Genomic DNA, 22,873 nt, shown 5'->3' with positions numbered 1-22,873 from the left:
TATTGTGAACCTAAAATGGAAAAATACTATATTAGGCTCACATGGTTCTGCCTTATTGCTGTTGCTAATGCCACCTAGTGTTAAATAGTTCCCTCTCAAAGCGTACATATCTTGTTTCCATTCCCTGCGGACTGCAGCCAATCAGGAAACGCTCCGCTCTGTTGACAGTCTGGTTGACTCCTCTGATTCACTCCCTCCGCCATATATATCTGATTTCCTCCTCGCCTGGAGCGCTTTCGACCGATCCACGTCTCTATTCTGCAGTTAGTTTAGCTTTTAACAGCATTTACACAGCCATGCTTTCAGTACAGAGTCTGTTTGTGTGTCTTTTATTCATTGTGGCTACGACCTTCGCCTCTGCTGACAGTAAGTAGGCCGAGTTTATGTGAAATCACGGGTGGTTGTTAAAGGATCTAATGGCTTTATTTTTCAGTATTTAGCAAGTAGTGGTTGGCTGTAACTTTTTTATTACTTTAACTGACACTCTCTGTCAACTGTTGTGATTTGACCGCTTGAATTGAATAGGATATGATTTCTTTACCTATACTGTATACTATACAGGATGCAGGGATGCAGGGTAATCCCCAAACTCAAGAGGGCTCCTGCCACTGAAATGTTTTAGTTTTAACTTTCATTTTCGGTTATATCAACAGATCAATTATTTTATCATAAGCAAATATAGGGGCTTTATTAATAAAGACAAGAAAGAAGAAATTCAGACATGCAGGCGTGGGATATTTATAGTGAATGGGACATCTAGTCTAGTTAATAATCCTGTATCACAGCTGTTACCCTGCACTATATTCACTTTTAACAGTTTTCTTCATCTCCTTGTATTTTTATATCTGGTATTTTTTTTTATACTTTGTACTTTGCACTACTAACTTTTTTACTGCCTTTTTACTAACATGTTTTGCACTATGGAACTGTGATGCTGGAAACTTGAATTTCCATCGGGATTAATAAAGTTACTATCTATCTAGTCTAGTGACCCTGTAGTAGATGTCATCTGTCACTCAAGCTAAAAAACATTGAAAAAAATGCAATGCACAGCAGCCTGTAGATGCACCAATATACTGCCAGTAGGCTATATGCCAGCATATGCTTAAAAAAGATTAGTCGATTGTTAGATTTACTGCACAGATGACTTCACTCTTGTATTCTAGGAGGCTAATGTCCCCTACTTTATTGTGTTTTACAGCCATCGGTCTCTATGACTGTTGTGAGGCAGACCTTGTAGCCATATTGTTGTGTTTATGTCCTCTTACTGCTTTCTTCTCAGAGATGACGGCAGCCACGGTGTACTGGGACCCCCAACACAAGATCGTCCTGCTGAAGGAAGGGGTGCTGGAGACGGAGGGGGATGCATACGGGTATCTGAACGATACCCTGTCCAGCACAGGCTGGAGCATCCTAGAGATCCGTGCCGGGTACGGGAAGACACCTGAAACTGATGAGGTGACTTTCTTCCTGGCCGGCTACCTCGAAGGCTTCCTCACTGCCCAGTAAGTGTCATGAATGTGCTGCCATGCTCGCTGTTCCTATAGAGTCCCTAACATTATACAAGGTACATTACATACATTACACATAATCAAATGGTGATTGGCTGGTCAGAATGTGAGTCTGGATGTAAGAAAATTCCAGCTTTGACCTTTGACACCTTCTGTAATAATTCAGAAATAATTGACCCACATTCCGGCCTCCCTCATGATGCAGTAAAAATACAAAATCATAAGGAGAATATAAAACAATCACAACATCACCAACCATTATCAAACACTTTGCTTTAACATTATGAATACTGTGTTTTTTTTGTTATTCTGATTACATTCATTTAGCATTCATACATGCTCTTCTTCCTCAGGCAGATGATGGACAACTACGCCAACATGTATCCGCAGCTGATCCACGACCCAAAGATCCTCGGCCCGGTTCAGAGTTTCATGGCGTGAGTCTCTTCCCTTTTCTTTTGAAAAATTAAAACCACAGCAGCAGCACCGCAGTCTCATACATAATCACAAATGTCATCGCCTCTCATATCCTCTTCTCAGAGTTGTTCAGTTTAGCTCATACTGTGGCCAAATATTGAAGCTCTTTCTGTAATGGCACTGGGCTGCTCTTGACCAGAGTTTAATGTAGTCCACTCCTGACAATGATTAAATTGTAAAATTCATCAGGAAGAGGAGAACAGAGACAATATTATTGTTTGAAGTTAGAATTTCTGAATGATAACTTGAGATTTTTTTGAGGGTGCAATGTTTGAAAGGCTTTGAGTGGCCCAACAGGATCATGTTTCTTTCCATAAACGATTCCTCAGTTCAAGTCAGTTTATTAACACTAGTGCAGTGCCCGTTAGGAGCGTGTGCCCGTCCGGAACAGGCTGAATGCTTGGCCCCCAGGAGTGCTGCTTGCAGCGTTGTCGAGAACCGCGGTATGGCTGCTTGTAAGGCAAGGCAAGGCAAGGCAGCTTTATTTGTATAGCACATTTCAACAACAGGGCAATTCAAAGTGCTTTACAGAAACATTCAAGAACATTGCGACAAAATGCAAAAGAACATTAAGAAATAATTAAAACAGTTATAAAAACATAAAAACATTAAAACATTATAAATTAGAAAATAAAAACAAGCTAAAAATAAAAGCTAGGATAGAAACTAAAATTGCATAAAACTCAAAAGAGTAGAAGTTATAGTGCAGTGTCAGAATAAAAGGCACCACCAAACAGGAAAGTTTTAAGCTTTGTTTTAAAAGAAGTGAGAGTTGGAGCGGTCCTGCAGGTTTCTGGGAGCTTGTTCCAGATATTTGGTGCATAAAAACTGAATGTTGCTTCTGCATGTTTAGTTCTGACTCTGGGGACACTAAGCAGACCTGATCCAGATGACCTGAGAGGTCTGGATGGTTCATAACACAGCAGAAGATCAGAAATGTATTTTGGCCCTAAACCATTTAGTGCTTTGTAAACCAGCAGCAGTATTTTGAAATCAATTCTCTGAGAGACAGGCAGCCAGTGTAGAGACTTCAGAACTGGACTGATGTGATCCACTTTCTTGGTCTTAGTGAGGACTCTAGCAGCAGCGTTCTGAATCAGCTGCAGCTGTCTGATAGATTTTTTAGGAAGACCGGTAAAGACGCCGTTACAGTAGTCAAGTCGGCTGAAGATAAATGCATGGACTAGTTTTTCCAAATCCTGCTGAGACATCAGTCCTCTAATTCTTCTTATATTCTTCAGGTGATAGAAGGCTGTCTTTGTAATTGTCTTAATATGGCTGTTAAAGCTCAGGTCTGAGTCCATGACTACACCAAGGTTTCTGGCTTGGTCTGAGCTTTTTAACATCACAGATTGTAGGTGAGCACTAACCTTTAATCTTTCTTTTTTGGCTCCAAAAACTACGACCTCAGTTTTGTCTTTGTTCAGCTGAAGAAAATTCTGTCACATCCAATTATTGACTTGTTCAATGCACTCACTCAGTGCTTGTATTGGACTGTAGTCTCCTGGTGATAGAGTTATGTAAATTTGTGTGTCGTCTGCATAGTTATGGTAATTTATTTTGTTGTTCTCAAAAATCTGACCCAGTGGGAGCATGTAGATGTTAAACAAAAGAGGCCCCAAGATGGAGCCTTGGGGAACTCCGCATGTGATTTTGTTCAGCTCAGATTTACAATTACCTATAGACACAAAGAAGTCCCTGTCTTTTAGGTAGGATTTAAACCAGCTGAGTGCTATGCCAGAAATACCCACCCAGTTTTCCAGTCGGTCTAGTAATATATTATGGTCAACCGTGTCGAATGCAGCACTGAGATCCAGTAAAACTAAAACCGTAGTTCTACCACTGTCTGTGTTCAATCGGATGTCATTGAAGACCTTAACAAGAGCAGTCTCAGTGCTGTGGTTTCGTCGAAAACCTGACTGGAAGACATCAAAAGAGTTGTTTAGTGCCAGAAAGCTATTTAATTTTTGAAAAACTGTTTTTTCAATTATTTTAGACAAGAATGGAAGATTTGATATCGGTCTATAATTATTTACTACTGATGAGTCCAGATTGTTCTTTTTGAGGAGTGGTTTGATGACAGCAGTTTTCAGGGCCTGTGGGAAGACTCCTGAAACAAGAGATGCATTAACAATCTGTAAAAGCTCTGAGACCATACAATCTGATACTTTTTTGAAAAGGCTTGTTGGCAGAATGTCAAGGCAGCATGAGGAGGATTTTAGATGTTGTATGATTTCCTCCAGGTATGTCTGATTTATTGGATAAAACTGTGTCATGGTATTTGCGCCAGGTTTAAGTGGACGCAGGGGAAACAAACATCCTGTACCTGCTATGGAGGAAGTGACTGCTTGCCTGATTTTGTGAATTTTTTCTGTAAAAAAGGAAGCAAATTCATTGCAGGCCCTGGAGGATAAAAGTTCAGAGGCTACTGATACAGGAGGGTTTGTTAGCCTGTCGACAGTAGCAAACAGGGCACGTGCATTGTTATTGTTTTTGGTGATGATGTCAGAGAAGAAGGACCGCCTTGCATTTTTCAGTTCTGAATTATAAATGCAAAGTCTCTCTTTATAGATGTCATAATGAACTTGTAGATTTGTTTTCCGCCACTGGCGTTCAGCTTTTCGACACTCTTTTTTCATTTCTTACCAACATGGTATTTCTCCATGGAGATTTTTTCTTACCAGAGACAATCTTCACCGTGGTGGGTGCAATGGTATCAATAACATTTGTCATTTTAGAATTGAAATTATCTACAAGCTCATTGACCGAGGTCCAGGGGAGGGTGGGTGTGGAAGAGAAAGCCTGAACAAATTGATCACTGGTATTTTCAGTGATATACCTTTTTGTGATTACCTCTGTCTTATCATTTCTGTGCACAGGAAGAGTACTCTCAAAGAATACACAGGAATGATCAGACAGAGCAACATCCATCACTACAACCTTGGAATTTTCAGGCCCTTTGATATGATTAAGTCCAAAGTGTGTCCCCTATTGTGTGTGGGCTCTGTCACATGCTGACTCATTCCATAGTTATCAAGAGCCTGACACAGTTCTTTGGCCCCTCTGTCCTGTTGGTTGTCAACATGGATGTTAAAATCACCAACAATGACTACACAGTCAAAGTCTACAGAAATTACAGACAGCAGTTCAGTAAAATCATCAAAAAAGTTTGCACAGTATTTAGGTGGCCTGTAGATATTGAGAAACAAAGCTCGAGAAGAGGAGTTCAGCTGAAGAGCGACATATTCAAAAGAAGCAAAATGTCCATAAGATATCTGTTTGCATTGGAGAGAATCATTAAACAATAAGGCAACTCCACCTCCTTTCTTATGCATTCTAGCTTCGCTCATAAAACTAAAGTTGGGAGGAGTTGACTCGATAAGAACAGCTGCACTGTTATTTTGGTCTAACCAAGTTTCAGTTAAAAACATAAAATCAAGCTTGTGCTCAATAATAAAATCATTGATTAAAAAACTTTTTCCTGCCAAAGACCTGACATTTAACAGGGCTAGCTTTAATGTGCTAGAAGCATTATTATTATTTTTTGGGACATGGTTTGGCTGGCAAGGAATCAATGCTAAATTTGATAAATTAGCACAATCAGTAAAAATCTTCCTGTTTCTTTGCAGATTCACCATTCTTTTTCTACTACTTATTAGAACTGAGATAGAAGAAGCTCTCATCACACAGGGCCCCAGCTTATCCTGGAAACAGTCACATGTATCATTAGCCTTGAAGCTTGGACCCAGCACATATCAATCTGTGCTTGCAACATTTTGTAAAGGAACATCCTTATCAGGCTGCGGAGACAGAGGCTGATTCCATTGTGGAGGGGATGGAGGTGGTGGGTGTCGTGTTTGTGGAGATAGTGCCAAAGTTGTTCGAGGTCGACCTCGTGGGGGGATCATGGGAGAGAAAATGGGTGTAGGGCGGGGAGTAAGTTTAGTTCCAGCATTGACCAGCTCCTTCATGTGGTCAGTGAACTCCAAGAGGGGGGAGGAGGGAGAAAGGGTGACAAGCGAGGAGGAGGACGCCTCCTCTTGTCTCTGCTGTATCCCAGGGCTGGCTTGTGGTGGGGGGTGAAATGATTCTCCTTGAGGTCCCCTGGCACATTGTGTTGTGTCTTCGTCCAGTGGTGATTCCTCTTGTCTCGCGTCCTTGGCAGAGGGAACAGATGAATGACGCAGGAAGTAGAATTTGTTGGAGTTGAACAATTTTACTCCTGACTTGTTTAGGCAGAGTCCATCTGCCTTGAAGAGATGTCTGCGGTCCCAAAAAAAGTTAAAATTGTCAATAAAATGCACTGAGTGGGATTTGCATGCTGTTGAAAGCCATGTGTTCAGTCCCAGCAATCTGCTGAATCTCTCGACTCCTCTTCTGATTGGCGGCAGGGGTCCACTGATAAACACCTGAGCATTCACAGAGCTGATCGTGTTTAGCAGACCAGTAAAGTCCCGTTTCAGCTCTTCAGACTGTTGTTTCACAACATCATTCGACCCAATGTGCAATACCACATTTTTCACATTTGGGTGTGCAGTCACAATATCCAGGATTCTTTCTGCCAGATCAGAGACCATATCTTTGGGAAAACAGAGTACTTTGATGTCTTTACTCCACATGCTTTTCACATCTTTAACAGCAGCATCACCCACAATCAGAGTTTGAGTTTGAGGCCCAGTTGTTAGCTTTCCTTGTAGCCTTTTACCTTCAGAGTTGCTTTTGGTTCTTACCCTGCTGTGTGGAGAGTTGAGATTATCCAGGGCATCAGATCGAGATCCAGGGTCCTGTACCCGCCTAGTGTGAAGTTGATTGGATGAACGTTCTCGAGATATGTGAAGGGCAGTCATATATACTGCTGGCTGCAGTGCCACTTATTGGCCAAATGGCACCAAATTTGTCATGGTCACTCAGACATCATATCTACACATGTCCACCAAATGTGGTCGCAATAGCGCAAAGTGTTCAGGAGATATGACATTTTTTGTAATATAAGCCCTGCCCACAGCATTTGAGCTTACTCTGAGGGCCAGCTGTAGCAAAACTGTGTGGAACATCAAACATCCAAAAAAGTAACTTTTCCCGGCTTGGTCCAGAGATGTTCTGTACCAAATTTGGTGACGATTGCTCAAAATTTGGACACAATTCAAAATGTTGGAAAATCAATCTAGACGCGGATGGGCGTGGCTTATATGGATAGATTTGTCTGTTCCCACAAAAACCTGGAAAAAAAAGACTTACGGTTCAAAAGTTACAGGCCAAAATGTAAAGTTCATTGTTATAGCGCCACCATCAGGCCAAATTGCACCGCATTCAACACTTCACTCCCTTGGGGTTCTGAGCAATACACCCGCCAAGTGGGAAATTGAACGGATGAGGGGTTCTTGAGATATGCAAATAACACACAGAGGAACAGACAGACAGACAAACAGAAGTTCCTTGCGTTATACTTAGATGTATCTGTTGGACTACACGTCTGCAGAGCTTTTGATCATGAGCTCAGTTATGTCTCTTTACTCTTAAGTGTTTTACAGTAAATAATTATAATGAATAATGACAGCGGTAAACTTGAAATGTCTCTCTTGGGCTTGTAGGAAGCAGGACTCGTGGACCAGAGAGCAGGTGAAACTGAACAAGAGCTCTGATCCTCTGTGGAAACACGTAGGCTTCATCGTGGCTCAGATGGATGGACTGCAAGCAGGAGTCGCACACTGGGCCAAGAAACAAGGGAAAAAGGTATGAAGGCCACATAACATTATCTTATCATTGCATTTTAACTCTTGTTTATACAGGCGCTTTACATGCATAGAAGCCCTGTGGGATATCTTTTCTCTACAACAGTTGAGAAGAGATATCCCACAAAACAATGAAAAAACAAATACATCAAAAGTATAAATCAGTGGGGAAAATACAGAATAAACAACTGCAACCGTTCAAATTCAGGTTTCTAGAGTATACTGTATATACATGTAAAGATAAACATCAAAGTGCCGTAATTAAAAAAAATAAAATAAATCATTATATAAATGAATGGATCTGCTCCAGTGGGCAACTCCAGGGTCTGAAAAGTGAAGCCAATGCTGAAGTGCCTTAAACTTGCATTCTTTCTAATAGCCAGCAGGGGGCGACTCCTCTGGTTGCAAAAAGAAGTCTGATTGTATAGAAGTCTATGAGAAAATGACGCTACTTCTCACTTGATTTATTACCTCAGTAAACATTGTAAACATGAGTTTATGGTCTCAATCGCTAGTTTCAAGTCTTCTTCAATACAGCATGATGTTCATTTAGTAAATTATGGTCCCATTTAGAGTCAAATAGACCATAAAGCAGGGGATGCTTTAGGGCGTGGCTACCTTGTGATTGACAGATCGCTAACACTGCGTTGTCCGGTCTGGGAGATGTCCGTGTTTAATTTTCATTTGCTGACTAACAGCTGTTTATCTGGTGTCCTTCCCATAGCCGCTGTCCCTGTTTGCCGTCCAGTTCCTGAATGCAGTGGGAGACCTGCTAGATCTGATCCCAGCCTTGGTCCCCACCTCCAACCCTCCGCTCAGAAACTTCAAACGTCCGGGAATGGGACACTGCTCTGCTCTCATCAAGGTCAGACGTCAAAACATGTTCCAGTAAGATGTATTACATACTCTACATAAGGATTGCACACAGCAACACAGAAGACAATGTTACATAAGGGTGTTCCTTAAAGCCCCTGTGTACAAAATGTGTTGTCCAAAATCAGTAAAACATCAGCTGTAATCAGATGATGTACGTAATGTGTGCTAAATGAGAAAACCAATGAAAAATTAATTTCTTGAATTTTTTCATCCTGCATACTTATTTAAAAAATACAGAGCTCCCCGTTCTCTTTTATGGGTGCTTTCACAAGCCATCATTTAATCCGTTTTAATTGAACTCCAGTGTGGTTCAACCCCTGTTGTGGTTTGTTTGGGCAGTTGTGAACGCAGTAATTTTACTCTGGTGTGGACCAAAACATCTGGTCCGAGACCGCATGCGAGAGGTGTTCTCGGACCGTTTCCAAGCGAACCAAAACGCAGGCTGCCTGTACTACATTTGTTGAGATGGACACAGGTAAACGACAGGTTAACATGAGAGGGAGAGGACTGAACTGGACTTCTGCAGAAGTCCGAAGAGAACATACAGAATATCCTAAATAAAGTCCACAAAAATAGTGACGTTTGTAAGTAATTTGAAACTAAAGGAGAGAGGATTTGTGTGCAGTAGGTCAGTGCCGAGTCAAAGGGGAAAACACTTCAACAGCAATATATCAAAGTCTGTGATTCCCTGCAGAGAAGTGGCAGCGCCCGAGATGAAAAAGATAAATTTGCTCCTTAGTACACGCCCCTCAGCCAATTTTAAATTTTTTTTTTATTTGGTCTTTGCATTGTGAAACCAAACCAGTGGAAATAGAAAACAAACCAAACGTGTCAATTTCACTCTGATTCGGACTAACCAAATGCACTGTGGCTTGTGAAAAACGCCCTTAAAAAGCTATGTCTTTGTAACAGTGAAGAATTTGGTCTATAAAAAGTGCTAATTCCTCCTTTATGACCACCACCACACCAGGAATACAGGGCTTAGTGTTCCCAGAGACGCAGTCTTGTATTAGTGTAAATTTAATTTACTACATTAACTAATTAGTCCCACGCTCACTTGTGTTGGTGAAAATGTATATATTGTGGGGTAAGAAAAAGGATCTTAGTATGAAAGAAAGATCCCTCTGTCATAACATATATTTACTAACACTAACAGCAGACATATTGTACCCTCATGTGCACTATTGCTCAGTGTTTTACTTATAATCACATCTTACTTGTGTTTTGCTATTTATTATTCTGCCATTAACTTACTTGTACTTGTTGTACTTACTTTCTTCATTGTTCCTATTGTTTGTGCCATGTCTGTGTTTTGCAGAAATTGTGAAATTTCTTGAATTACAATTAATTTGTATTAATTATTACACAGCTTTGTTGAATACTCGATTCTGATTGGTCAATCAATGCGTTCGACGGTCTGTTATTTTTTTATAGCAGACCGTTGCTATGTATAACAGATCGTTGCTATGGGCGCAGTTCTGATGTCGGACTATGGCAGGCCGTTTTTGCGTCAAATTATTGATTTCTTAAGTAAGTAGCCGTGTAAAAAGCAGGATAATGTACAGCTAGCGGATCATTGTTGTGAAATAAACCCCTTCAGGTTGATGCAAGACCTGTCGGGGTTTATTTCACAACAATGACCGGCTCGCTGTACATTGTCCCTTACTTAACAAATTAACGATATCCTTATTTTTTTTCCTTAAGTGGCTTCAAAATTACATCAAACATATTTACTACATAGTGAAGCACTGCCACATTTACATTGTGTACCAGGTTTTGCAAGGTGACCCTTACACTGAAATCCAAGATGACATTTTTTATGGTGTTCGACATATGTGAAATAGAAAAATCCACATGTCTTTTCTATGGTTTTATTCACATATCCCTGTAACTGAGAGCCTGATATTGTGTGTGTTTTGCTAAACATTGGTAATCACCAAACAGTCCATGGGGCAAAAGAGCTTAAAGATAAGATAATGAAGTATGGCGCTGAGGTATTCAAAATCTGATTCACATTGACACAAATTCCAGTCATTTCTGCTGACACAGGAATGCCGTATCGATCGACTGTTGAGTCTGACTCCACTTCTCTGTTTTCTGACCGCCCCCCTTCCCCTCAGATCCTGCCAGGTTTTGAGAACCTCCTGTTTGCCCACTCCAGCTGGTACACTTACGCTGCCACAATGCGGATCTACAAACACTGGGACTTCCGCATCACTGAGCCCCACACGGCCACTGGGAAACTGTCCTTCAGCAGCTACCCTGGTATGTCGTATGTAGGCCCCAGGAGTTCTCCGAAACAAGAATTCTTCAAAGATAATAAGGACAGCAGTGAAATGGTAGCGATTTGTAATCACAGTTTTCCACACAACCGTGGCTTGTTTGTGAAGATTGTCAGAAACGCTCTCAGGTTAATCTTCGTCTTCAGGTTTCCTCGTGTCTCTGGATGACTTCTACCTCTTGGGCAGTGGTCTGATGATGACACAGACCACCAACAATGTCTTCAACACCTCCCTTTTTGACACAATCACTCCCAACAGCCTGCTGTCGTGGCAGAGGGTCAGGCTGGCTCACAGTTTGGCACATACCGGAGAAGAGTGGGCCAAAACCTTCTCCATGTACAACTCTGGTGAGTGATTTTATATTTGTATAGCACTAAGCATAGTTACAAATTATTTTAAAAGATGGCAGTAACATGATGAGACATACAAGTATAACATAAAGCAATAGGTCAATAACAGTTAATTAAAGACCATTTTATTCAAAGCAAATCAATAAAACTGAATGAAATTAATATATACTTACACTACTACCAACCTTTAGTTTCCCAAAGCATACCAGTGTATTAGATCTGTTATTCATTCATTTGACCTTCCAGGCAGCCGTTGGAATACATTTCTTTTAGCACAAAATTAAAATCAACTTGCTTAGACCTGATACTTAAAGGGGAACTCCACCTAATTTACAGGCAGACAAAGTCTGTTTACAGGTCTCAAGGAGAACTACCGCATATGTGAAAAACAGTTGTAGAAAGCCTTTTGTGTCTCCAGAGGGAGCTGCGTGTAATCTGATAAAGATCCTTAAGTGATGTCACTTGAGTCAGCATCGGTTGTGTCTGAAGTAGGGCTGTCAATCGATTAAAATATTTAATCACAATTAATCGCACATTTGTTTATCCGTTCAAAATGTAGCTTAAAGGGAGATTTCTCAAATATTTAACACTCTAATCAACATGGGAGTGGGCAAATATGCTTGCTTTATGCTAATACATAAATATATGTTATTATTGGAAATCAATTAACAACACAAAACAATGACAAATATTGTCCAGAAACCCTCACAGGTACTGCATTTAGCATATCAAATATGCTCAAATCATAACATGGCAAACTGCAGCCCAACAGGTAACAACAGCTGTCAGTGTGTCAGTGTGCTGACTTGACTATGACTTGCCCCAAACTGCATGCGATTATCATAAAGTGGACATGTCTGTAAAGGGGAGACTCGTGGGTACCCATAGAACCCATTTTCATTCACATATCTTGAGGTCAGAGGTCAAGGGGACCCCTTTCAAAATGGCTATGCCAGTTTTTCCTTGCCAAAATTTAGCGTAAGTTTGGAGCATTATTTAATCTCCTTCACGACAAGCTAGTATGACATGGTTGGTATCAATGGATGCCTTAGGTTGTCTAGTTTCACATGACACCAGTATCTTCACTCTTTCTAACTGAGCCCGTTACATCCTGAAAAAAACGCAAATTGCGTTAATGTGTTAAAGAAAATTAGTGGCATTAAAACAAATTTGCGTCGTGTGTTATTATCGACAGCTCTAGTCTGGAGACTACAAGTTTGAAAAAACATCTGAGGATGTGGAGTTAGAAAGAAGTGAGCTCACCTGGGGCGTCGTTACAGAAGCTGAAAGTCTGAAAGCCTATCTTATCTCAGGATGATTTCAGGATGACATTATTGGTATTTCAGAAACATGTTTCCTAACCGCATTCAAGACAAAATCCTATCTTATCTTAGGACAGGAATTTATCTATTACAGAACCGTCCTAATTTAGGATTCCTACCTTGGGAAATCCCTAAATTAGGACGGCATAGACCATGTCCTAAATTCAAAAGAAGTGCCAGAAATGGCAGCAGCACTGTTGTTCAGTCTGTATGCCAGTGACAATGAAGATGGTATATATGGTAATATAATGATTGAAAGGCTACTCAAACCGTATGATGCTGCTTTAAATTTTCCGGCTGCCGTGACGATTCATTTTGAATTTGTTCTACGTGCTACGTCCATACTTGCTAACCTTGAGAATTTGAGTTTCATAGACTTCGTTTCCTGCATTCTGGTGACTTTTAAAGAATGAAAATAACAAAATAATAAGTACGCTGCAATAGTATTTCTATTTTAAACAGGCCTACTTTTAATTTTACTCTTAATTCTCAGGAAAGAAAACTGTCCCTCTGGCGAATCTCTGTTATAAACTAGGCTAATATTCATCAGCTCTCATTCATTCATTTTTTGAGAATTTCTTTGAGAGGCTCTTTCAGACACAACGCGACAACGACACCACTGCACTCTGAAACCCGTTATTTCCAATAGCTTGCGCCACACCACGACTGCTTTGCTGTAGGGCTGACCCAAATGCTTCGAAGCTTCGACCGTCGCCATGGTCATCAACCTCCAAATCAGTATTCGAATGCTTTTCTTTTTTTTATAAGTATGTAATAATAAAGTATAAATTCCCAAATAGCCCATGAGATAAGGAATAAAAAACATGATTCATATTCAACATCAATTATTATTAGTTATTCTCAGACGGATATCGCTGTTTGTTGTGTGTAGAGGTGCGTGTGAGTACAGCAGTGCGGCAGCGGCACTGTCCCGTTTAATAAAACAGTGGAGATGGAGACAGACAGACAGACAGAAGGACATGTCAGCCAAACCATGCTGCGGTGTCGCAAGCAACTCTCCACCGCAGGGAAAAGTCATTTGGTGTAGCTCTATTGCCGTCCGGGTAAAACCAGTAGGGCTTATTGCTTATACACGTTGTACAGTGCCAGAAATATGCTGAAATAACGAAAAGGAAAAAAAGGTGTGATAAATTGCCATAAATCGGGAGAAATGTGGGAGAATTGTGACCTCGGGAGGAAACCAGGAGAGGGCAATGAAAAACGGGAGTCTCCCGGGAAATTGTCAATTATGGCTACGTCCAGCTCTGGAGAGGCCCTACGAGGGCTCTGCCAGTGGTCGTATGGATCATTCATCTTTTCTTTGTCCATAGTAGCAAGCTAGCAAGCCAGTGACAAGTGAGAGCTGTTGATATTATAGCTTGTCCATCTCGAGTAGTTTACTGGTATATTTGAATCAAAGATACAGGCATGACATGACAAGTACCGACTGAAGATCAAACTTACACTCATAGTTCGGATTTCTTAAGTTAAGATAGGAGGTCTGAGATAGGATAGGACACTGCCATGAGTTTAGGAATTGCTTCTGTAATAGAAAGACAGGATTTTTCCTATCTTTGAAACTTAAGATAGGACTAGCAGTTTGGATATTTTTCTGTAATGAGGCCCCAGACCTCTGCTGCCCGCTCCTCATCTGTGCTCGAGGCTACATTAGCATGCATGGAATAGAAAAGACGATATTTCTGGCTCTGCTTGTGTAGGTACCTACAACAACCAGTACATGGTGTTGGACAGGAGCAAAGTGAAGCTGGGCCAGAGTGTTGATGACGGCGCTCTGACTGTGGTGGAGCAGATCCCCGGGCTGGTGGAGTACTCTGACCAGACGCAGGCTCTGCGCAGAGGTAACAACAGATCTCCTGTTTTCTACAGTATTTGTTTCATTTGGACATTTGTAGAGTTTCTCTTTCCCGCTGCCTCCGTTCACCACAGGTTACTGGCCGTCCTACAACATTCCCTTCCACCAGAAGATCTACACGCTGAGCGGTTATGGAAAAATGTGGGAAGAGCACGGAGAAGACTTCTCTTACGACCTCTGTCCCAGAGCCAAGATCTTCCGCCGCGACCAGGCCGATGTCAAGGACCTGGATTCCTTGAAGCACATCATGAGGTTTAATGGTGTGTGGCTCCATCTCGTTTTGTTTCTGACTCACATTCAGCTGGTTCTCCATATCAACTGGAACCTGCATTTCTTACTTTTTCATAAGAGAACCTAAGTGACATCTTTGTTAACTGATTGACCTAGCTTCACCAGGTAATCATGAGTCTTTACTTTGCATATCACTAAACGGTAGATCTCAAATAATACTCATATTAATGTTGGTCCCACATTTTAACCTTTTCCACTCTCCACTCCTTTTTCATAGACCCATTTTTGTCTGTTTTAAGGCAGTACAGGGGGTCTTTAGGGGGAGATAGCAGGTCAACAGTAGATGTCTCATAGAAGTGGTGTACATCATCTGAAAGCTGGAAATCTGAAGATTAATTTGAGATGCAGCTCAGCACTGTGTGGCAAGTTGCTCTAGTCATAAATCAGAAATAAATAAAAAAAATAATTAATTAATTAAAATAAATAGTGTATAAGGGCTTAGAACATTATGATACAAATAGATGATGGTCATTCCTATGCTCTATTATGTTGCTGCAATTTTGGGGTTGATACCATTTGTTACACAGATTTGGTGCTAAATTTAACCATTTTTTACCACTTGAGAATTGATAGAAAATGATCAATAATCCCTCCAAAATATCACATTAAGACACCAGGGCCTTGAGGAACATCATATAAAAAGCCATGCTGTGATTTGGGATCAAAAGCTTTTGACATTTGGAGATTTCTGCAAGAATTGTGTTTTTTGGCGATTGGATGGCGAGAATTTGTGTTCTAGAAACTGCTCATAAACCCCCTTATTGTCAATCTACCTAGGAAAGTCATCCATCCTCTGAATGCTTTAGGTCTCTAGTTTTTGGCTGTAAAGTTTCATGAAGCTGTGATTATCCTAAAGGTCACCACAGGTCATTTTATACAGTGAAGTCAAGTTTTAAAAAAGGGTCTCACTACAGTGAAATGGCTCCTATGGGGACTAACATCATCACACATGAATACAATTGGGTTCATTGGATCCACGAGAGTCTCAGCTTTACAGTGATACCCAATTTATGTAATTCCAAGATTGTTTAGGGACCCCAGTATGCAGAAATGTTCAAACACACCATTTTAGAATTGGCAAAAAATAAAACACATTTATACTGCATTCAAACAACTGCATGTTTTTGCCCCACACTGCATGTGATTATCATGTCTGTAAAGGGGAGACTTGTGGGTACCCATAGAACCCATTTTCATTCACCTATCTTGAGGGACCCCTTTGAAAATCGTCATTCAAGCTTTTCCTCGCCAAAATTTAGCGTAACTTCATAGCGTTATTTACCGTTCTTCCCGACATGCTAGCATGAAGTTGGTACTAATGGATTCCTTAGGTAGGTGTTGTAGTTTCATATGATACCAGTACCTTCACTCTAGCTCTAAAACTGAGCCTTCTACAACCTCGGAAAAAAGTAAAATCGGCGCCCTCAAGGAGTGTAAGTGGTTAAATAAAGATTAACTTAGCCCAGAAGATGACTTGTATATCTACCAGTGTCCACATGATTAATGTTACCATTGTTGTTTCTTTTCAGACTACAAGAAGGATCCATACTCCAAGGGTGACCCCTGCAAGACCATCTGCTGCCGTTGCGACCTGTGGGCAGAGAGCCCTACACCAGGAGGTTGCTATGACACTAAGGTAGTGCCCTGTCACCACAGTGATCTTGCATAATAGTAATAGAGGTCACTTGTAAAACCAAAGGCCTTTTAGCTGACATTTTCTCTGGTTCCTGCGTTGTTCTCCGTCCAGGTGACAGATTTCCACATGGCTGGGGACTTCCGTGCGGAGGCGGTAAACGGGCCAACGACACAGGACGGACTCCCGCCGTTCATTTGGGATAAATTCAGCAACATCAGCCACCAGGGTCTGCCGCAGTACTACAACTTCACCTTCGTCCGGATGCAGCCTCTTCTCTTCAAGCCATGAGGTGGGATTCTGTCTGCCTGATGCTTTCAGAGTAATGAGTCATGAGTCATTTGTTTTGTGGTTCACACATCCGTTTACACACGGATGATTTTGAGTTTAATTATTGCTTTAAAGTTTCAATCTGACAGATCTCCATTTGGTTCTCTTTGGTGATAAGCGGTAATCGCAGGTGTGTTTTTGGATCTCAATCCCAGCGATACAAACAAATGCTTTCTTTTGAGGTTTTACATTTTATGAGTAACAATACCTCCTTCTACGTGATAAAATGCAAGATGTCAAACTGCCAATCAGATTTTAAATCAGTATTTTAACGTGTGTATGTATTATTTACTTTGGGATTACAGTAGAGATCAGTATATACCTGCAACCATTTGTGCCTTGAACACTGAGACTAACTTAATGATTTTTTGAAACGCAGAATCAATGCACTAAATCAGTGGTCATTTTTTAAATCTTTTTTTAATGCTTGAATGTCTTCATGCATGCAAACACTATAATTTCAGAGGTAAATGAAACAATCAGTGCAATGTCATACTCAGGGCTGTTGATCTTCTCTAGTACTGTGATTTATGTGCGCCTATTTCTTATGCTGTGCAAAATGAAAAAATATCTCAGGTTTAAATGTTTGTATAAGCCTTTGTTTCTTATTTAATGTTATGTGTAATACTGCACATCTGTATCATGCCATCATTTCATGTGTTAATTTTTTATTAAAGTTTTACAGTGGTACCAACACAGTCTTACAAATGATCATTGCTGCTGTCAGTAACAAGAAGTCACAGAGATAATGAGATGCTATGAGACCCACAGCTGCCTTATGATATGATAGTAAGACAAATATTAGTATGTAGTTTATGAATACTTGTTGTAGGAGCCATGAATATATTTCTATTATGTTTGTTTATTGCTCATCTCACCTATCAACCCATTTGAGCCCAACTACTGTATTTAGTATGATCAGGGAAAACAACTTTTGTTCTGATTGGTCTAAAGTCTTGAAATCTGGTGCGGACATATGGTGCCTTCAAATGAAACTGGTGAGCTTGTGTTTACAACATGGGAAGTCATGTACACAATATGTTTGGCGTTCAAGTGGTAAAGTCGTGAGAACACCGTTGCTAAGCAACGGCAATATTAACGTTATTGTCGGCGTCTAGAAGCCACAGAGGCTAACAATTTAGCAAGCTAGCAAACGGGTAACATAATGCAGTAAATGCAAAGGCATAATGACAGAGGAGAAAGATGAGGCTGTTGGGAATATCAACATTTTCCTAAGACATATTATATAATTACAAAGAAAAACAATATACGACCAAAATTACAATATATTATGCACCGAAAAATTAACTTCCATGGCCTCCGCTATTTCTGACAACATCAACAAACACGTCACAACTCATGAACTCAGCTTTCAGAAACTTTCCACTTACGAGGTTGTGAAAACAATAAGAGGGGGGCGTTCATATGCACTCTTCTCGTGAACACGGTAAACACGACCCAAGCTAAAATTGTGTTTATTAAATGTCTTTTTTTCTCTTGTGTGCATATTTTTGATATCGAACTTGTTATGAGTTCAGAGATACCAAATTCCTGATGTAAGCACAGTTTATCAGTGCCCCTATTGCCCCCTATTGGTTCATGCAAGGTTCTTTCAAGTGTGTTTTTCTAGCTGGGTCAGGTGCATGGTCGAGTCCAATGACAGGGAGCCCACCAACGACAAGGGGCCAAAAATGATGGGCCCAACATCGATTTTGATTTAAACTAGCTCAGGAATCTCCCCTGATATGCCTCTTGCTTCTTTTTTTTTACTTGTCCCACATTTCCAAGGTGATGGAAATGTGTGTGTGAAATGTTTGCTCTCAAGATCCCCCCCATGCTTGGCTACGCGGTGTTGCCGCAGATACACACTTAGGGAAGTGTGTAACATTTTAGCCAATGAGACATTTGAATATTGTTAGTATTATAATGGGTGGATAATCAAGCAAGTGTCGTAATAACTTCTGACAGCTTGGCAGCACTTTCAAGTATTAAATCTGGAAAATCGTCATGCAGGCAGGATATTTTGTATGAGATTTCCCATGTGCTACTCAAACTACATTATAGGGGATTTGATATCTCTTCTTTGGGTTCCTGCTCATGTAGGGGTGGAAGGAAATGAGAAAGCACACATATTGGCCAAACAATCATTAAAACAACAGTTGATTGACATACAAATTATTTTTTTTGAAATTGAGAACATGCACAATTAAACCAAACTTCTTAGAACAGGCAAACACCCAACTGGAGTATGCACACACTGTAATAAACCGGAAACTGTCAAACATGTATTTGTAGATTGCAACAGGTATGACGGAGAAAGAAGGGAATTAATATCAGGACTAAATGATGGAAATATTACAATGGGGAATCTGCTAGAAAAGACAGAAAAGTACACACACGTCTAATTAATTACTTAAGAGCAACAGGAATAATAGAAATAATTTAGTTGTTTTGTTCTTTTGGTTGTTGTTTTCAATTATTATTATCTACTGCTCCACACTCCAGTCCAGTAGGTGGCGGTAATACACCTCTAAGCAGGTTTGCCAACCACCAATAAACACCATAGAAGAAGAAGAAGTCGCATATCAGTTCTCGTTAGACCGTGATCTGATGCATCAACATACCAACACAGACAGCTTCTTCTGTCTCAGCAACGAGCATAGAAGCAATATAAGTTCTTTGCTCTCAGCGGCTCTTATATGGAAAAGAGAGATTATATGTCTTAGAAGTCTGTGACCTCATGTGAATTAGTGAATTAGAGATGGAGATGTTGCTGTCAGCAGCGGCGGACTCAGGTTGCCTGAAGGGCAGAGGCGAATAAAATAAAATAAAACAGGCACCAGCGCACAGAACGTTTTCGAGCATGTAGGGCAGCCTATTTGGCACTGCATCGTGTTTTCTCAATTTTAAGGCCACCCTAGAAGGCACTTCATCGCACTCTCGCCACTCGAAGGGCACTTCCATCACGTTTTCTCTACTGTAAGGGCACCCTAGAGGACACTTTATCATGTTTTTCTACTAGAAGGGCACCCTAGAGGACACTTTATTATGTTTTCTCTACTGTAAGGGCACCCTAGAGGGCCCTTTATCATGTTTTCTCTAGTGTAAAGACACCCTAGAGGGCACTTCATGTTTTCTCTACTGTAAGGGCACCCTAGAGGGCCCTTTATCATGTTTTCTCTAGTGTAAAGACACCCTAGAGGGCACTTCATGTTTTCTCTACTGGAAGGGCACCCTAGAGGACACTTTATCATATTTTCTCTACTGGATGGGCACCCTAGAGGGCACTTTATCATATTTTCTCTACTGGATGGGCACCCTAGAGGGCACTTTATCATGTTTTTCTAGAAGGGCACCCTAGAGGGCACTTTATCATGTTTTTCTACTTGAAGGGCACCCTAGAGGACACTTTATTATGTTTTCTCTACTGGAAGGGCATCCTAGAGGGCACTTCATCATATTTTCTTCACTGGAAGGGCACTTTATCATGTTTCATCTAGCATAGGGGCATCCAAGAGGGCACTTTTGCTGTGGTTTGTTCGAACATAGTGGCACCAAGAGGGACGGTCCCCCCCGCCCCACCTTCAGTCCACCAGTGGCTGTCAGTCACACAGGAACTACATCTGATCAGCAGTCATGATGGTTATCTATAAAACAACAAACAGTAGTGATGAATCAATATCCTCACCAATTATCCATGTGGACAAACGGTAAAATGATCTTAGATAAATCTGCCAGTCATACAATATTTAATCCAAACTAAGGAGCGTGAAGGTCAGGACCTCTTTGTTTTTGAAACAGAAACACTAAGATCTCTCTCGTTCTGCCCCCGGGGAAACTGTAGTGATTCACCCTTTCCTGTGAAAAGCAGGAACTGAAACGTCTGTTAGGCCCTCTGCATTCATTTACGCTCCGGTCACATCCCTCCTCTGTGTCTGACAGTTCTGTTTTCATCTATATATTTTTTTTTCGGTTTGTGTCACAAACACAGGTTTCGGGGAGGGTAACACAGCAGCAGGTCTCCACATTCCTCACCCTGCCTCAGAGATGGGCAAGGATGACTGTCCTGCTGGCCAAAAGTGGGACCCCCTTGTTGGTTGTATGCCCAGCGAGACAGAAACCAGACCTGAACCTGGACCACCAACAGGTGAGTTTCACTGAACCTCTCTATTTTTTATCTACCTCCTGAGCGGAGTTGTTCTGTCAAGTCTAGTCTCAAAACCTCTTTGAGCTAGTCCTAGTTGACCTAGTTTGGCTTGACATCACTTGGCCACTTTTTGATGTTGACTTCTTCCTGGGCATCTAAAACTTCAGAGATGTTTTGTTTTCAACCTGACTTGCATGAATATATATCCTCTTCTGTAACACGAAGCATTCCGGTGATTACTCCTGTGTACAGCTGCTAAAACTTCATTATTTATTTATCTGTTGAAGGGGGAGGCGCCGAGTTCCCACATTAAGAGAAATACTTCTGTTGATCTTAAATAAAAAATGTTGGTATTATTTTTAAAATAAAAACAGTCATTCAATGCTAATAAACCCCAGTTTGTGCTCATATCATAACTTGGGTTTTACAGCTGTTGAGAATCATTTTTCTGTCGAGGTAGTTAATCAGCCTCTTCCCCTCAGAGCTGAGATCCACGGCTCCTCCTGCCAGGGCCGATGCTGTGATGCTGCTGAGTCCGGCTCTGTGGATCTTTGTGGTGCTGGCCACACTGGGGTCCATCTTGGCTCTGGCTCTCTGGTTTATCATATACAAACGACAGACCAGGCACATCAGCACCTCAGGTAAGGACAACTGACATTGATGATTCATATAATTAATTTTATTGTATTCTTTATTAATTAATTCTTCACATAAAGGGACAACATATCCCCGGATCATCAGAGGATGAAAAGAGCATTTCTTTAGCAGTCTTCTCTTTTCTTGTGTGTCATATAATGGTTTAACGCTGTTTCAAAGGCGTCAGAGTTTAATTTTTGAGAAGACACAGAGAAGTTGTTAGATGTTTAGCATTTAATAGGATACATTTTTAAAATATTGCCACTACAAATAAGCTTTATTTTGAAAATATCAATGTCAGTATTGACATTTAAACACCTAAACCTTAGAGAAGCAGCAGCTGAAATAGAATATATAGCCTTATCAGATACTAAAATATATCAGGTGAAGGTCTTCATGACTTGGGTTAAATCTTCCTTCAGTGACGTATTTGACGTCAGGGCAACATGTCTTTTGTGTTCTTCCAGTGGCGGCCATTTCTTTTATTGTAAGCCGGTGATCTGACGTGCAGAGCTAGCATCTGAGAGTAGTGTGGAGGAAGTGGGGTTGCAGGCGGGTAGGTGATGAAGTGTGACGTTCATCACAGTAGAAACTCCACAGTTTCTGTTCTCCTCTTGTCAGGCGTCCCATGGGTCAGCCCGGCTCTCTTACCAGCTATTCTGGTTTCAGCACACATCCTTTGGTTAGGCAGAACAAATTAGGTCTCACACAACCTTGAAAACACATAAACTGACAAAAAGACATGCAGAGAGGCACTAACAGCAGAACAGCTTTATGTAACAGTGTGGCCTGGTGGACAGAGAGACATCATCTGGTATCCATAAAGATATTTGAAAGCTGCTGATGTCTGCATGCATTTACTTTGTGAAACATGCTTATTAAAACTCTAGAATTTAAATGAACCCTGACAGTCATGTGACATGCCTGCCTTTTTTTAATCAGCAACTCCTTTGAATGGCTCTTGTGGGGATGAAAGCCTGGATCAAGCTGAAATACTTGTATGCTTTATATGGTAAATAGGCCACCATAATTGTAATCTTCAGCTCCTGCGCAATCTTAACCCAGTTGAATAAAAGCCAAGACATCTCAGGACTAAGGAGACACTAAATTCACTTTATCAGTAGCATGCTTTTGTCCTCATTGATTAAATTGACTGTCAATAGACCTTTATCCACAGGACAACCAGGAATGTAAAAAACTAGATCAGCAGACTGGAGGTATTCAGCTTTGCCCACTTAGTTGTTGTGAAAGACATCATTGTTTAACACGTGATGTAATGCAGGAGTCCGATGCTTGTCTTGTAATGTTTAAAAGTTTTTTTTACACTAGTGGATTAAATATAGGAATATAGTGTTCTATAGATGTATGAATAAAATAATAGTCTTTTTGACCCCCACACTCTCCCATTTATAG

At 40.8% G+C, this 22,873-nt stretch overlaps 1 protein-coding gene across 1 annotated transcript; it reads left to right on the top strand.

Annotated features, from left to right (window-relative positions):
- The first annotated feature begins 146 nt into the window (after positions 1 to 146).
- plbd1a (phospholipase B domain containing 1a) lies at positions 147 to 17,371 on the top strand. Its single transcript, XM_074655416.1, has 11 exons — positions 147 to 366; positions 1,283 to 1,505; positions 1,865 to 1,948; positions 7,580 to 7,721; positions 8,445 to 8,585; positions 10,717 to 10,861; positions 11,025 to 11,225; positions 14,269 to 14,409; positions 14,498 to 14,683; positions 16,244 to 16,350; positions 16,462 to 17,371. Exons 1-11 carry the CDS (start codon positions 297 to 299, stop codon positions 16,636 to 16,638), a joined length of 1,617 nt encoding a protein of 538 aa, XP_074511517.1. The 5' UTR covers positions 147 to 296; the 3' UTR covers positions 16,639 to 17,371.
- The last annotated feature ends 5,502 nt before the right edge of the window (positions 17,372 to 22,873 follow it).

Source organism: Sebastes fasciatus, chromosome 13 (assembly GCF_043250625.1).
Source record: "Sebastes fasciatus isolate fSebFas1 chromosome 13, fSebFas1.pri, whole genome shotgun sequence".
Classification (NCBI taxonomy): domain Eukaryota; kingdom Metazoa; phylum Chordata; class Actinopteri; order Perciformes; family Sebastidae; genus Sebastes; species Sebastes fasciatus.
This window is presented reverse-complemented; position numbering and strand designations above follow the sequence as displayed.

What these genes read in the sequence shown, in the direction of transcription:
- plbd1a (XM_074655416.1), top strand. Translation starts at nt 297, where the DNA reads ATGCTTTCAGTACAGAGTCTGTTTGTGTGTCTTTTATTCATTGTGGCT. An exon ending in CCAAGAAACAAGGGAAAAAG is followed by an intron (nt 7,722 to 8,444) that starts GTATGAAGGCCA and finishes TCCTTCCCATAG; the next exon opens with CCGCTGTCCCTGTTTGCCGT. An exon ending in GTCCTTCAGCAGCTACCCTG is followed by an intron (nt 10,862 to 11,024) that starts GTATGTCGTATG and finishes CTTCGTCTTCAG; the next exon opens with GTTTCCTCGTGTCTCTGGAT.